We start from the raw sequence: 15,739 nt of genomic DNA, 5'->3' as shown, positions 1-15,739 counted from the left end.
AACTCCCCCAAACAGGTTCAGTCATTATATTACGGTAAGACTCGGTGCTATATAACCATATTCATATTCTATTCGTCTCTCTTTAACTGTAAGATAAGTAAAGTTCATTACCAATGACCGGTCTCTTTGTTCAAGGCGAACTATTTATATACGACACTTCTATATACTTATACATATATTATATGTGTATTTATAGTACATACGTGATGGCCTCCTCGTCGTTTATAGAGCTATGAGGAAAGTTAGCATTTATTGTGTCATAATTCGCGAAATCTGACAATTGATAATTGAATGACGAATTGGTTATATGTTTAGAATCACGTACCTGTCTTTACGTAAGTCTTGTGTTTAAGAAAAGTTAGAAAATCGGATAGTTTACTATAAATATTTATATATCTGTAAAAAGACTCCCATACTAAGTATTGCTCTTGTGTCGCGGGAACTTTTACAAACATATAAACAACGGAGACAAAGTACGACCAGACCTGAAACAACTATTTGTGGATCGCACAGATATTTGCCCCGTGTGAGAATCGGACTCAGGACCTCTCGATGCACTGGTAGTGGCGTGGTGACGACCTTAATCATTGCGCCATAGAGGCCGTCTGAGTGTTTAACATCAGAAAGTTAATTCTAAAAATAATTAACATAATTATAATTTTCATTATAAAGTGGCTATCGGCAATGGGATTTTTATAAACAATCAAGATAAGGTATGACTGCACTCAATCAGTACTACTTATTGTTATCAATTGTTTGCACACATATCGACAATTTTCATTGGGAAAATAGAAAATACATTATCGGAATCCAACCACTAACGATTAGATTTCCTAGTTATCGGAATCTGTTCATAGAACGTTGTTTAATTGCAATTTATTTCGATTATTTACTGGCAGTCTTATTCTTTCGTCTATATTGCATCAGAGCCATTAAATAAAAAAAAGTACGACAATAGTAATTTTTAAAGCGCGGGAAATTTTTAAAGTCATTTGACATCTGTCAAATAGTTTTGTTTTTAAATTTTTATCGTCGATTGGTTGTGTTAGTTTTCAATGAGCCATTGAGGTAATTGTACGATAGTGTAGAGTCGATGTAGAATAATTTAATAGTTAATTTATTTATTGATACAATGCTGTCCATGTGTCTTCGTTACCAGCCAGCTATGTGGAGGAATATCATGACGGCAGCTAACCAACCAGCCATGTAAATATAACCTAATATTTACTTATTTTTTAAATTATTTTTGTCCCACAGCCGGGCAAGAGTCTTTTTCCGAAAGAGGGAGAGGTTCCTTGAGTCCACAATACAATACGTCATTATATATTTTATAGTTTTTAATTATTTATTAATTGGGTAACTAGCTTATCAGTATTCGTTTTTAGAAAATGCAAACCAGTTTTATTGTGAGATTATGAATTTCCTAGTTATTTATATGAGTTTACATATCTTTTAATTTTGGAGTTATTGAGATGTTTTTTCCTGTCGAGCTACCTACCTAGTTAGATTTTAATCGTAGTGTACACTGTACAACTATTACATGGTTTTCATGACACATAATGAAGGTCCCTATTGGTAGTTTAAAATTAGGTACTACATTAATTAACAATAATTAAGAATGTAGAGCTTCTTTACTGAAGAATAAACTAAGATATTCTTACTCTACAATTCTATGTTGACAAAATCATCTAGAGTACCTATCGTCATCTGGTGAGCTCTATCAGTGTAATAAAACGTAAACATTAGGTTAAGTATCCATATACTGAACAACACGGCCGGAATAGTCTTGAGAACAAGCAACAACACACCTTAACACAACAACACAAAGTTGCAATTTCAATGACAAAAATCACCTCATCAAAAGCAAAACGTAATAAGCGACACCTTACCCTCCTATTAGAAACGCAACCCTATTTTCAGTGTCACAGTGTACATTTTGAAATATAGTTTTCAATAGTATATTTGGTGCTCAGCGATCGGTTTTCGCCGGTTATTGAATTAAGTCAGTATACTGGGCCGCGTTGCCTCGAGCACATGTGTTACGTAACATCGTGATAAACATACATAAATAAACATATTCCGTGGTATATTTTGTTTGGAAATTTAAAAACAAGTTTTGTACTGTTATAATGCAAGCGTGTAGCGAGTAAGTAATTTATTAATTAACTTTAATTAATGATAGTCTATAAAGACAAGTGGTGTGACATTTTTGTTTACCTACTGTTGATAAAATCTTGTGTTAGTTTGAGTATTAATTATCATAACAATCGTGTTTGTGTTTTAGTTTTTCACTAGCAGGTCTACTCAGCTTCACCCGACTTAGTTGTAGTTGATTTTACATTAATTTATAAAAACTAATTTGCAAATAATTGTAATAATTTCGCATATCGCTTTTCCTATCCGTTTTTTTATTCTATTTGTGTATCAAAAGGATTTTTGTAGAGATACAGCATTTTAAAATTTTATTTATATACAAAAGAAAATACCTCTTTATCTGGCGTATTTTTTTAGATAAATCCCCCCCCCCCTCATCCCGCAGTTTCGTTGTCTAGTTAAATAAATTGTAATACCTAGTAACATTCTTTAAACTTGACAAATATTATTTTTATTCCTAGAGTTAGTTGTTAATTATCTTCTTATTAATAATGCATTATACTAACCGTTAAACATCTGGTTTATTATTACAATACATTTTGTTTTGACATTGACAATGGATAACATAAAGAAAAATCACCGATAAACTCAGTTCACGGTTATCGTCTATAATAATAAAGCATTCAAATATAAAATATCACTATGCAACGTAAAATATAAAATGATGGTTACATAATCATGGCCAATAATAACACGCCTATAAAACCCGTAAGTGTAGGCAGAGTTGTATGAAATACACCCACGTTTCGCAATTAACAATGTTGGTCTCATGTAATAGGGAGTGAGTGTATTGCCACTTACCGGGCACGTTACCAAACTCGGGACTACTATTGAATAATCTAAAAATAATTAAAATACCTAAAACAAAGTGCTCCGAACTGGGAATCGAACCCGGGACCGCGCCACAGAGGCAGTCTTTTGATATACTCTAGCAATCCAGCCAAATAATATCTAATCAATTGAACATATTTTTTTAGTTAAATATTTTCTGACATAATAAAATTCATTAACTATTTCTAATGTCAATTAAGAGTCATTATCCCGCAACAGGTTCTGCATTCCTATACTATAAATATACTGTCTTCGATTCAATGTTTTGTTAATTGCACCGTGCATTTCATCGTAAATACACTATGATATTTTATAAACATATTATATAGGTGAACATCAACACAATAACAATACTCAGTAGTAATTGGAACCGTTAATTGATTATCAGACTGCTCCAACATTTTAGCAGGTAAAGAGCATGCGAAGGTACCTATACAAATTTCAGAAAGTGGTGCATTTGTGTCCAACAGGCTTATACAGCTAACGGTGGCCTGTTTGATAAAGCTATTTTATTATGGAAACATTGAAATTTATTCATTATAATCCAAATAATTGACTATGGCAAGACTCTCTGCTACTAAGTTTTCAGCTATAGATCTGTAACATTCATAAAAGTCTGTATTCTATAACAAAGTAGAGTTATTTGAACGGTATAATACTTTTTCGGTTTAAATTACCCTATCACTAATCCTAAATAGGATAATTTGAGAGATATTATACTATATCAGCGCGTATGACGTCATTAAATGCAGTATCTATGACTGAAACTAATCTAGATTTCAAGCTATCACCAAGGATAAAGAGAGAAGCAAAATACTGTACAAATAAAGTTTACCTATATATAAAGCGATTGTTGTTGTATGCCAGGTTATAAGGAAAGATATTTCTGTTTACCTGAGTTGGGAATTTAGGATTCACGAGCTAAAATATCCTGTATGCTTCCATCGGAAATATTGATTAACTTACGTATATAATAAATGCGAAACTGTTTGATTTTGCAAACAGCGCTGATTTTGCCTAGCAAGGAAACAGTTGGAGATTCGGAAACAATCAAGCATTGTTTATCAAATATCAACATCGAAAAGCATAAAATAAATAAACAATAATGATCGAAATCTTTAAAGAGAATTTAAACATTCGCTAAGAAAAAGTCCAAACATTTAAATATTTGCAAGCCCTATTCGTGATACCTACAGGCAAACTAGTAGCAGTAGAAACATGAAATAAATAAAAAGTTTAATCAAGGTAGGAAATATCCGCAATTTCGCGTATATTTTTGTTTTTCGATGAATTATAGTAGTCGTGCCACTGTTAAGAATATTTACAGCCGTACAAACATACATACATACACCTATATGTAAGTATCGCATAAGTGCGAACTGTGCGAAGCGCCTAACTGCATCCATGGCGCTCGTTGCCAATGACCGACTCAAGGCTGAACCAGTTAAGTAAATACGCAGCGATCGATAGTATGCGCTTTATGGCTGATCGTTGCTGCAGATAATTTTAAAAGTACTAGCTTCTGCCCGCGACTTCGTCCGCGTGAAAACTTTTCTCAGGGTAGAAAGTATCATATTATGTGTTAATTCAGGTCTTAAATTTCACTAAAATCCGGCAAGAATTTTTTTCATGAAAGAGTAACAAACATACAGTAAAGTATGGTATGTAACTTTCATCCAGCCATACTTACGAACTTGAGAAATTATAATATTAGTAGGAGAGGATACGTCCCTTTAATAGTGTAAATACCAGTATTATAAATGCGGAAATCTCCCTGTTACCCTCCCCCTCCCACGGTCTAATCGTTAAAATGGTTTTGAAGAGCATGGAGATTCAATAGTGGTGGGAAATCTTCTAATTCTTTTAGCACGATTGATGTATTACATAACGAAATTATTATTATACATATCTCTTATTTATATAACTGATTGTTCCATTAAACTATAAACATAATGATAACAAAATGACATATCTCAATTCTATTGTGCTACTCTATAAATTGGTATCACGAGACAGTAGAATAATGTGTGTGTGGTTTGTGATTATGGAATCTACGTTGATACTTTGCTATAATGGGAATTTATTCAATCGTAAATCAATACACACAAAAATGCCGAAAATCTTCTTATGTAATGTCGTATGAAAGTATCCCCAATATTACAAACAAGCTGTGTCCGTAGTTTCGCGTTTATTTTTATCTTTGCGTTAGTAAAGAACTTATATACCCTAGTTTCTTGTGCAAGTTTTCTGCCATCCTGAAAAAAAGCAATGTAGCTTTAAATACATTTTAAACAATCACTGTCTCACTGCTGGGTGAGGGTTTCCTCCCAGAAAAGGGGGAATGGTAGACCCTGAGAACAGCCGACTTGTCAACAGCGGGTAGAATACATATTTCAAAACGTAGCCCCATATATTATGTCAAAAATCAGGTTGGTTTACTGAACAAGATAGCGGCCATGGCATTGACTTAATATCAATCACCAAGAATACATAGGAAGGAAAAACAACAAGTAAATTATGTATATTATTGTAAGTTATGTAGGTAAAATGGTACATGTATCTAATTGTATACCTAGATTGTACGAATTATTCTACTTAAGTGGTAGTATGAACTGTGTTAGGTAGTGTTTTGCCTTATTTAATGCCGTCTGTTCTCGATCACATTTTTTTCTCTCAAAAGAAATAGAGATAGGGAGGCAAGATGTGACTTAAACATTAGCAGGAGACTATTTTAGGACAACTATCAAAAGTTACCAATTAATTTATTTATTTTTTCCCTTAAGAAGCAATCAATTTTGATACAACTATCCGGTGTTTATTCCATGAGGTAATAAAAATTATCATGTTTTTCTCTTGTTTCCAGGACCATGGCTAAGGTGGCGACGGTAGAGGCCCTGCGGTTCATGGTGGACTGCCTCCTGGCTGCTGGAGCCAATAAGAAAGCAGCTGAACAGCAAGCCAAGCTGCTGATCCAGGCAGACAAGTTCGGACATCCCAGTCATGGACTTAATAGATTAGGTAAGCACAACAGGCATGACTGACGTAAACGCGAAAAGACTTATTCATAAAAATATATGAAGTTATGAAAGGCTTTTAAAGAGTTTTGTTTCTTTCACTCCTTTGCGAAATAAAAAGGAGAAAACATATTTCAGTAGTGTTTTAACTCAAATAGGTTTATAGTGTGTTTATGAATAAGAGGGTTATACTCTACAGTAAGTGTATAAAAGTAACGAATAATGGTGATGAAGATAATGTTGTTTTCTTCATAATTATACCATTAAGTTCTAATTGGCACGGAGAAATAATACGTGTGTCTTACCCTTGAATACGAAATTTTACACCCCTTGTTTGAAGAATGTTGAAAAGTTGCTGTAAATTGTTTTGTAATGATATTTCTGATATTATATCTTTGAGATTTTTAATAGTTAAACAAAGAGAATAGTAAAATAAGATCGTCCATTTACATATGTATTGGTTAACCAACCCGATAAATAAAATTATATTTTCAACTTTTTTAATTTCCAGAAATGTACGTTAACGACATTAAGAGCGGAAACTGTGAACCGAACAACGACCCTGAAATTCTGAAAGAGACACAATCTACCGCGTGGATTGACGCGAAGAATGTTCTAGGCGCAACTGTCAGTCACTTTGCTATGGATTTAGCGATCTCGAAAGCCAAAAATACTGGCGTTGGATGGGTTGCTGTTAAAGGTAAAGTAAGATTGAAGTAGCTTAGAAAAAAACATGAAATTAATTACTTCTTTATGATGTTTTAAAACGAGTACTTGGGATGTACATGTCCTCATAACCTTTTTTCGTTAAACAGGATTTAACTATTTCGCTGTGTATGCACTTGTAAAAAAATGTACTAACTAAAAAAAGTGTCAAGCAGTTACGTTTGTAACATAATCAAATTTTATCCGGCAACTCTGACTCAATTACTATATAAGTATTTATATTTTACTTTAGGCACGTATAAAAATTAGTACCTTGGTTTAGTATTCTTACTATTCATACTCTGTATACTCTTCAATAGAATAACTCATCACATACTTATGTACAAATACAACAAATATATTCAAATGTTTCAGGATCAAATCACAACGGCATGGCTGGCTACTGGGCCCAGCTGGCCGCTGACAAGGGTATGATCGGTATGGCATTCACCAACACATCTCCACTCATGGCACCGACTAGAAGTAAACAGGTACAATCAATAGTTTTATCTATTTCAATAGTAATTGGTTACCCGTATGTTATTGCAATAGACATATGAAACATTCTCAATTGGTACATTGCAATAAATAATTAACTAGAAAAAAGGTCGCCCGGGAAATACTTTATAGGCTACCTAATAATTGCCTATTTCACCCTGTAATATTAGTGTAGAATTTAATTTTCCGAGAAAATAAATCCTTAACGTTGGTAGGTAAACCTGTCATCATTAAACAGCATACGGTTTACGAGTATATTTATTTCATTTCAGAAATCAAATCTAATCATGTTTTTTATATTTTCAGGCGGCATTAGGCACCAACCCCATATCAGTGGTAGCTCCGGCATCAAAGGGTGAATCATTTTACCTCGACATGGCTACTACAGCGGCTGCTGTTGGAAAGGTTAGTATCATTAATAAGAAACAACCGTAACTTTGTAATTTGGAAGTCTAATTTACATTAGTTGAGTGTAGGAAGTCTAATTTACATTAGTTGAGTGTGGATACAAACGAAACTTTGTTCTTGTTTAGTCAGAAAATAAAAGTGACCTATGTAATTTTGTATATGTCGTGGAACGACAGGCCACTACACTTGCCTTCTAAAGGTAGTTACTAGTAAATACTCGTCATGTGATAACTACTAGAATGCATCGTAAAATGTATTGTTTCTATCTTTGTTTCAATGATTATACAATATCATACTTCTATTTCAGATAGAAATGAAGGTTCGTGAAGGTGCACCTCTCCCATCAGGGTGGGCTCAAGGACCCGACGGCAATGAAACTCATGATGCTGAAGTGGTTAGTATAAAGTAAATGCTGGTAACTTAGCGAACAATATCTTTATTTTATAAGCTGTTTTAACAAGGCGTAAAGTTACAAAGCGCCAATCCCAAAATGGAAGCTACCACTACTACTGGAACACAAAAAGTGACATAAATACAGTAGTTAATATATTTATTTGGTTTGTTTTCCAGGCTTTTGATACGAAACGCCTGTTCCCGCTCGGAGGCGGCGAAGTTACGTCAGGTTTCAAAGGTTTTGGACTAGGAGCAATGGTGGAGCTGTTTACAGGAATATTATCAGGTAAAAAGTCGCTACTGTCGACGATTCTTTCCATGTAAAAGATTCTAGTTAAGTGTAAGAAAATTTTCTACAAAGAAGATTTAGTAAACAATTCTTAAAATGTCTACTTATTTATCCTAAATTAACAAGTTTATATATCTAATCCCTTTATTTCCAGTTTCAAATCTCTCATTATTCGAATATCCCATAATTTCGTTGCTTTTTCAATCAGCCAATTAAAATTTACTCAATTCAACGAAAGACTGTAATGCGTTTTTCTGTCGTAGGTGCTAAATACGGCCACCACGTTCGTCAATGGTCACATGACGCTGAGGGTGGACCGGCAGACTTGGGCCACTGCTTCGTGGCGGTAGATCCTGAGTGCTTCGCGCCAGGCTTCGGTGACAGACTTGCTGATTGCATACAGCATTGGAGAGAGTTGGAACCGGTATGACTGACCAGCTTTTCTTACCTCATAGATGTGGCTAGCATAGACTTTTTTGATATTTTTTATGTCTGTTCGTTTAATTATATTAATTACAGTATAGTTCTCCAACACGTTACACCCATTTCTTGATTTGGATTTGATTCTTGTTGAACAGTGGGGCAATAATAGTTTAAATTCATATAATTATACAGTGATTTATTTTTTATTATACTATAAATTAGGCTAAATGCAATTACTCTAGTTAGGCATGGTCATTTTCGTTTCGTTCGACCACACAAAAAATATCCCATCATTTGCCGACCGATTGGCTGCTTTATAAATCCCACTTTCTTATAAGAAAACATATTTTAATTCTTTACAATAACATTTCTTTCATATCATATCATACTACAACAGATTTTCGTTCTTTACAGTTGGATCCAAAGTTACCAGTACTAACTCCCGGTGACAAGGAGAAGATGGAATGCAGTAGAGTAGACAAGTGTGGTACATTGTCGTTTGTTAAACAACAGATTGAGTCAAGTGCGGCTCTTGCGAAGAGACTCAACGTTAAACCCATGGAGTGTGTTGTGGAAAAGTAACATTTACTTCGTGATTTGATGTATTAGGTCGGGAAATAAGTCTTTTCGCATTAAAGTATGTATGAACTTGTAATGAAATCTTTTCTCGACACAAAAAAGCTCGATATTTGAGTACCTCACGAGCTCACTGAAAGAAACCTGATGAACCGTGTACTCATTTGTGATTTTTGAAGCCAAAGAGATTTATTACAAGTTCATACATACTATAATGCGAAAAGACTTTTTCCCTGGGCTAATATAACTAGCGATTAAATTGGGCTAGAGGTTTCCAGCCTAAAAATCAATCACTTTGAGACGAGACCTGAGCCAAAAGCCGAGCATTTTCAATCAAGATTCATTCATTAGGATCCTGTATGTTAACAGGAACAGCCATAGAATTTAGATTTTTCACAATTATTTTTGTAGATTCATGTTGTAGTTACGATTATGTATTTACTAAACTAGTATAATATGTAATGAAGAGTATCTTTTTTTATATACAAATCGAATAATTGATTATTTTTGTACAGTTCTCGGTGTGACCGTAGATTATAGCTGTGATATTTGCAATTTTGAGGTGCCTTTGCAATTAAGACCAATATATAAAATTAAGTAGCTGCATGCATATTTTTGTATGTAATGTTTTTGTATAGAATACCATGATTTACAAAAACACAATAAATGCTAGGAATTATTATGACATTTTCATTTTCATCCCCTATGCGTATCCCTAGCGCAATTTGTGACGAAACCAAAGAAAAAATTATTATAGATCCCCTTGAATGTAACTGAAGGACTACAGAAAATAAGAAGACACATGTATTATGCTGATTTTATTACCCAATGTTTTATGTAAGGAGGGCGAAAAATTAAGGTTCTAAGCAGAGTACAGCTAGAACCTACAATATTTATTTCTATGTTACTTTCAAAGCACTGGCTAGTAAAATTCTCTTTGGGTTAAAAAGTAAATTTAGACATTGTTAATTTGACAGTTTCACAACAATAAGAGTATTCTGTGATGCAAAATATGACATTTCTGTGGTAATATTGTGATATTTGTTTAGTTTCTTCTTCTTTGATACGCTGTAAGTGTCAGTAATAATATTCTTAGATCAGTGAAAATTTAGGCAAGGCGAGCAAGTTGAGTAACAGTAGTATAGAGGTAGAAAGAGCGCTAATTCTGGTTTTCAGGACATTGGGGATGCATCTTAGTAAACTGTATAGTGCTTAAACACTTGATTATCGTGTGAAATAAACTTTAGAAGTGATACTAAATAAACACATTAAATGATAATTTTTGCAACAGTGAATGATGTATGCAAAATAACAATGTATTGACGAACTTTCTTTTAGAGAAGGAATATTATGTATTAAATATAATTTCCATAATATGCCAGATACTCAATTTTACTTTACCTATCTACAATTTAATTCGTTCAGGTACTATTTATAAGTTAACTTTTGTCGTTATTTCAGTGACCATGTCTTTAGTAAAATTGTCTGAAGCAAGGAGATTTATGATTGATTGTTTTAAAGCTGTAGGAGCTAAGTTAAAACCAGCTGAGCAACATGCAGAAATACTTGTCCAAGCCGACAGAATGGGTCATCAGAGTCATGGACTTAATAGGTTAGGTGAGTGGTGATCTAATTGAACAGTGAAAGGCCTTCGACAGGCTTGTTCACTATAGATACTAAGTAGAATAATAATCCAATGAAGAATGAATAAGAATCAATGTCTTGTAGAATTTTGTTCAACTAATAGAAAATGAACTGAATACGCCATAAATTTTGTAGAGAAAAGAAGGTAGTTGATTAACTTCGTTTTTTAAACGGGGAGTCTGACAAGGTAGTGCCTTAGGGCCCTTTCTCTACGAATAGTCTATAGCTTTCATCCTTTAAATATATTCAGATATGAACCTAGAGGTTCATTCAGGCATATTACTATTATAATAGTTCAACCAGTTTTATCTTATTTCTAGAGAAATATCTTAATGACATTATATACAAAGATTGCGAACCAAATAATGAGCCTGAAATTTTGACTGAAAGCCATTCCACAGCGTGGGTGGACGCTCATAATTGTCTCGGGAGTACGGCTAGCTTCTTTGGCACAGACCTAGCAATACAGAAGGCTAAAGAGTGTGGAATGGGATTTGTTGCCGTAAAAGGTATTACATTTTCCTCATCAATTATGTAAAATTTAATTATCTTGGCTTTCTAGTGTGTAACTAAAAAGTTAGAGACTTGTTAGTAGAAACATCACGTACTGTTTCCCCTAAAAGTATAACCAAAAAAGGTGTTTCTGAAATGGCCTCTTTTCAGGATCCAACCATCATGGTATGGTCGGTTTTTGGGCCAGGTTATGTGCAAATGAAGGACTAATTGGTCTGGCTTTTACGAACTCTTCACCCCTTCTTGCGCCAACCAGAAGTAAGAAGGTTTGTAAAATGTCTACAAACATTAATGCAATGCTTAATAATAAAATGACCAATATAATAGTCATATCAAATTGTTATCTTCAGGTGGCATTAGGAACGAACCCGTTGGCAATCGTTGCTCCAGCAGCTGACGGTGAAATGCTGTACTTAGAAATGGCAACCACGGCAGTAGCACTTGGCGCGGTCTCAACATTCAAATAATTATCACTACAATTTGTCTTTAAACGATAATTTAGAAGTATAGTTTAATTTGTCATCCTTTGATTTTTATCTGCAGTCTAAATTTATTTGTAGAGAAATATCATGGCGTTGCGTTGCGTTGCTTAGGCGTTATAGGCTTTCATTTATCTCATCTAAAACGTTATATTTTTCGAAGATTTTTCATAAGTAATTTATCAGATTAGAACAAATAGTAGGTAAGTACTTGATTCACATTTTATCTTTAGGATTTGAAATAAATATATCTTGAAGCAAGAAGAACTTGAACCAGAAAGACGTTACATTAAATATGATGTTGTTTTATAGAAGATACGAACTTTTAAATATTTCTACTGTCTACTTTCAGATAGAGATGAGGCTTCGAGCACATCAGCCAATACCTCTGGGTTGGGCTCTAGGCCCCGACGGTCATGAAACGACCGATGCGGAATTGGTAAAACTAATAATTCTTATATACAGGGTTTCCCAAAACTCAACGATAATCCGAGACAGGATGAAAGGCTAAGTCATACCGGTTCTAGGAAAAATAAAAAAAAATTTCCATGTCACTTAGTTCAGCAATAATAAACATTTTTCAAAAAAGTTTAAATTCCACACCCTTGCTCGCATTTTCAAGTCCTGTGATCACCAATGTCACAATTTCACTGTGTTTTTTTGAATTTCGTGATCTTCACTAAATATGCTATTAATCGTAAAACTTTTTTAATGTTTTCCTCTGTCACGAATACAGGCTCTGCAACGCCTTACAAAAGACCTTTGCACCAGTCAAGCAAAATTCCTTGCATTTATTTCCTCTGACGCTGTGTCAATTTTCTGGCGAAGTTCTGATAGATTTTGTATTGATTTTGAATAGACTTTTTCTTTTATGCATTCCCAGTTAAAAATATCTACTGGATTTTGATCGGGGGAACGAGGAGGTCATAAAATTGAATCACTGCGTCCGATCCATTTGCGAGGATACTCTTCGTTCAAATAAAAATAACATTTTTAATGGAAAGAAAAGTGGCAAGTGTTGCACCATTTTGAAATCTTGATTAAATGCGCCAACTTTTGAAATAACTTGCCAAGGGTAGTGTAGTACATTTTTTTTCAATACGAAGCGTCAAAGTTAACTAACGATATTTTTGTGAATCATGACTCACTAAAACTTAACTTTTTTTATGAAATTAACAATGTTTTCTGCATAAATTTGTTTTACGATTAATAGCATATTTAGTGCATTGGTGATCACAGGACTTAAAAATGCGAGCTAGGGTGTGGAATTTAAACTTTTTGAAAAATGTCTATTATTGCTGAACTAAGTGACATGGATTTTTTTTTTTTTTTCCTAGAACCGGTATGACTTAGCCTTTCATCCTGTCTCGGATTATCGTTGAGTTTTGGGACACCCTGTATATACTTTACTCGAAAGTGTAAATAGACGTAAGGCTGTCGTAAATTCTTATACTTACATACCACGACTACAAAAATATTTTAAACAATTTTTATTGAAGTAACACAATATTTGCTGAATTAGACTACCCCTGTTCTCCATTGAGTCACTGCTTTATATTTCGCAGGCATTCAAGACTTCCATGCTGATGCCTCTAGGCGGCGGTGAAATGACCTCAGGCTACAAAGGATATGGCCTGTCTGCTGCAGTAGACATGTTGAGTGGAATACTTGCAGGTAAAAATGAAGATGGTGCTCGCTAACTACGGGAACTACGGGTCAGATTTGTGTGTATTCGTCGACTAGCTGACTCGCACAACTTAGCTTGTGTCACATAAGAGGGAATGGGTCGAAGTTTTCCCCGTTTTTGTAACATTTTTTACTTGTACTCTGCACCTATTGGTCGTAGCGTGATGATATATAGCCTATACCTTCCTCAATCAATGGACTATCTAACACTGAAAGAATTTGTAAAATCGGATAAGGGTCTGCGCAAACGGGCCACCGACCACAGCCACTGGTGGCCAGCGACACCCACTTAACACGTTTTTCCATATATTTTGTATAGACACACCGCACACGTGTAGCCGGTGACGGCCACTCGCTACAGGATACAAAATATATAAAAAAAAGTGTTAAGTGGGTGTCGCTGGCCAGCAGTGGCTGTGGTCGGTGGCCCGTTTGCGCCGACCCTTAGTAGTTCCTTAGATTAGCGCGTTCAAACAAACTCTTCAGCTTTATAATATTAGTATAGATTTATTAAAGAAAATTCTAAGCTGTGTAACGCTAAGGTGCAGACAAAACGGAGGAATAACCTAGGTCTTGGACCCTCTATTTGCCTCAGGAACCACCTATATCTAAAGGGCACTATATCGCCAAATATTTTTTCAGATTGATTGATAAACTTTTTCGCTGTGTTTATTCGCTAGGATCAAACTACGCTCATCACGTTCGCAAGTGGGGTTCTGCGAGAGGGACGCCAGCTAACCTTGGACACAGCTTCATGGCCATCAAGCCTGAGTGCTACGCGCCTGGCTTCGGCGAAAGAATCACAGAATGCATACGGTACTGGAGGACCTTGCCACCGGTAAGTTTCAAGCGTAGGATTTTATCGTTAGATATCTATTTTTACATATTTCTCCTCAATTGAAGACACCCTAAAGTCAACCATCGATGTCGATGTTGAGATTTTTTTTGTATTTTAAAAATGTTAATAAATAAATCAATGACAACCACTGAGTGGCTTAATAGTGAACGGCAAAGTGTCAGGCCGAGAAAGAGATATTAATATGAGATAAACTCTTATCCCCCTTAGGCACTAGCGACTGGGGTCACAAGCGGTTGAATATTAAATTGTAACTACACGGCTAATCGCTAGTGCATAAAGCTTTACAAAAGATTGGCCACACGTAGCTTTAGTTAGAAATAGGTGCTAAAGGGAGAGCAAGGAGTTCGCTTAGCAATTGAACATTACAACCAGCACTGGCTAAACAAAATCGAAAAATAAATTTGAATGTGTTACTGCGTTGGTAAAATCGTGAATATTTTTCAGGCGGATCCCAAAAAGCCAGTGATGGCTCCTGGCGACGTGGAGAAACAAGCAATGGAGAAAACAGACAAGCAGGGCGGTATTTTATACTTACCGGAGTTGATTGAAGCTAGCATTACACTAGCTGAGAAATTACGAGTACAACCAATGCAAATTTCTGAATAACTACATAAATACGATCATCTCTCGACAGCTTGTGTTACGCTTAGTCTGAGCGAGTCTGAGTCTCAGTACTCAGCCACCATCCTAACACTGAAACTAGGTTCTCTTCTTAGGTATACTTTAACTTGGTTTCGAAGAGTGTCCATTGAAAAGAAGAAGCGCTATGACACTATCCTTGATAGACATTGTGATAATATTATAAAACGTTAACATCAAGGTGCTGAATTTTTTATTTATAAAAAGCTTTGCCTGTATTATAAGTTTCATTATACTAGTTTTAGCTATTCTACGGAAAAGTGACATATATAGTGTGGATAACCATAAAAAATCAGTCTTTTTTTATTTTGTAACCCCCATTACTGACCTAATAGTTACTAGATAATGAATTTGCTCACGGCAGAAGAGGGGAACAAGTTCGTCTCTATTCTGCACATTACACTTTGCTAACCTCTAATGGGGTTTGTTTTTAAAATATAAGTAACCTATGTTTAATTCAGGTTTTGAAATCAACTATCGTCATGCAAAAATTCATCAATATTGGTGTGAGTTTAAAAAAAGTAATTTTGAATCCAATACTATTATGACCGCAAATCCTTTCTAGAGCCTGATGAAGTATGTGTACCCGGTACTCTATCATCTTTGCTTTCTACATGGTCATAAGCAA

General features: G+C 34.8%; 2 protein-coding genes across 5 annotated transcripts; both read left to right on the top strand.

Moving 5' to 3' along the window:
* The first annotated feature begins 868 nt into the window (after positions 1 to 868).
* LOC142980073 (putative oxidoreductase YjmC) lies at positions 869 to 9,971 on the top strand. 4 transcript variants are annotated; one of them, XM_076125357.1, is made up of 9 exons: positions 869 to 1,206; positions 5,849 to 6,003; positions 6,511 to 6,699; positions 7,080 to 7,195; positions 7,509 to 7,607; positions 7,918 to 8,004; positions 8,181 to 8,289; positions 8,556 to 8,716; positions 9,130 to 9,971. In XM_076125357.1, exons 1-9 carry the CDS (start codon positions 1,133 to 1,135, stop codon positions 9,295 to 9,297), a joined length of 1,158 nt encoding a protein of 385 aa, XP_075981472.1. In that variant the 5' UTR covers positions 869 to 1,132; the 3' UTR covers positions 9,298 to 9,971. The 4 variants fall into 4 exon arrangements, with proteins under 4 accessions (XP_075981472.1, XP_075981473.1, XP_075981475.1 ...); XM_076125358.1 differs by lacking the exon at positions 869 to 1,206 and adding an exon at positions 2,014 to 2,146; XM_076125360.1 differs by lacking the exon at positions 869 to 1,206 and adding an exon at positions 5,422 to 5,514.
* A 786-nt stretch (positions 9,972 to 10,757) lies between these two features.
* On the top strand, positions 10,758 to 15,078 carry LOC142980196 (putative oxidoreductase YjmC). The gene is made up of 8 exons (XM_076125530.1): positions 10,758 to 10,908; positions 11,256 to 11,444; positions 11,599 to 11,714; positions 11,799 to 11,897; positions 12,280 to 12,366; positions 13,493 to 13,601; positions 14,294 to 14,451; positions 14,917 to 15,078. Exons 1-8 carry the CDS (start codon positions 10,758 to 10,760, stop codon positions 15,076 to 15,078), a joined length of 1,071 nt encoding a protein of 356 aa, XP_075981645.1.
* Positions 15,079 to 15,739: the final 661 nt, after the last annotated feature.

This window comes from Anticarsia gemmatalis, chromosome 17, assembly GCF_050436995.1.
Source record: "Anticarsia gemmatalis isolate Benzon Research Colony breed Stoneville strain chromosome 17, ilAntGemm2 primary, whole genome shotgun sequence".
Classification (NCBI taxonomy): domain Eukaryota; kingdom Metazoa; phylum Arthropoda; class Insecta; order Lepidoptera; family Erebidae; genus Anticarsia; species Anticarsia gemmatalis.
This window is presented reverse-complemented; position numbering and strand designations above follow the sequence as displayed.

Bases quoted from the DNA above. Each gene is read 5' to 3' on its own strand.
- LOC142980073 (XM_076125357.1), top strand. From the start codon at position 1,133: ATGCTGTCCATGTGTCTTCGTTACCAGCCAGCTATGTGGAGGAATATC. The intron at 1,207-5,848 runs GTAAATATAACC...TCTTGTTTCCAG, and splicing joins GCAGCTAACCAACCAGCCAT to GACCATGGCTAAGGTGGCGA. The intron at 8,717-9,129 runs GTATGACTGACC...CGTTCTTTACAG, and splicing joins ATTGGAGAGAGTTGGAACCG to TTGGATCCAAAGTTACCAGT.
- LOC142980196 (XM_076125530.1), top strand. From the start codon at position 10,758: ATGTCTTTAGTAAAATTGTCTGAAGCAAGGAGATTTATGATTGATTGT. The intron at 10,909-11,255 runs GTGAGTGGTGAT...TCTTATTTCTAG, and splicing joins TCATGGACTTAATAGGTTAG to AGAAATATCTTAATGACATT. The intron at 11,715-11,798 runs GTTTGTAAAATG...TGTTATCTTCAG, and splicing joins CGCCAACCAGAAGTAAGAAG to GTGGCATTAGGAACGAACCC.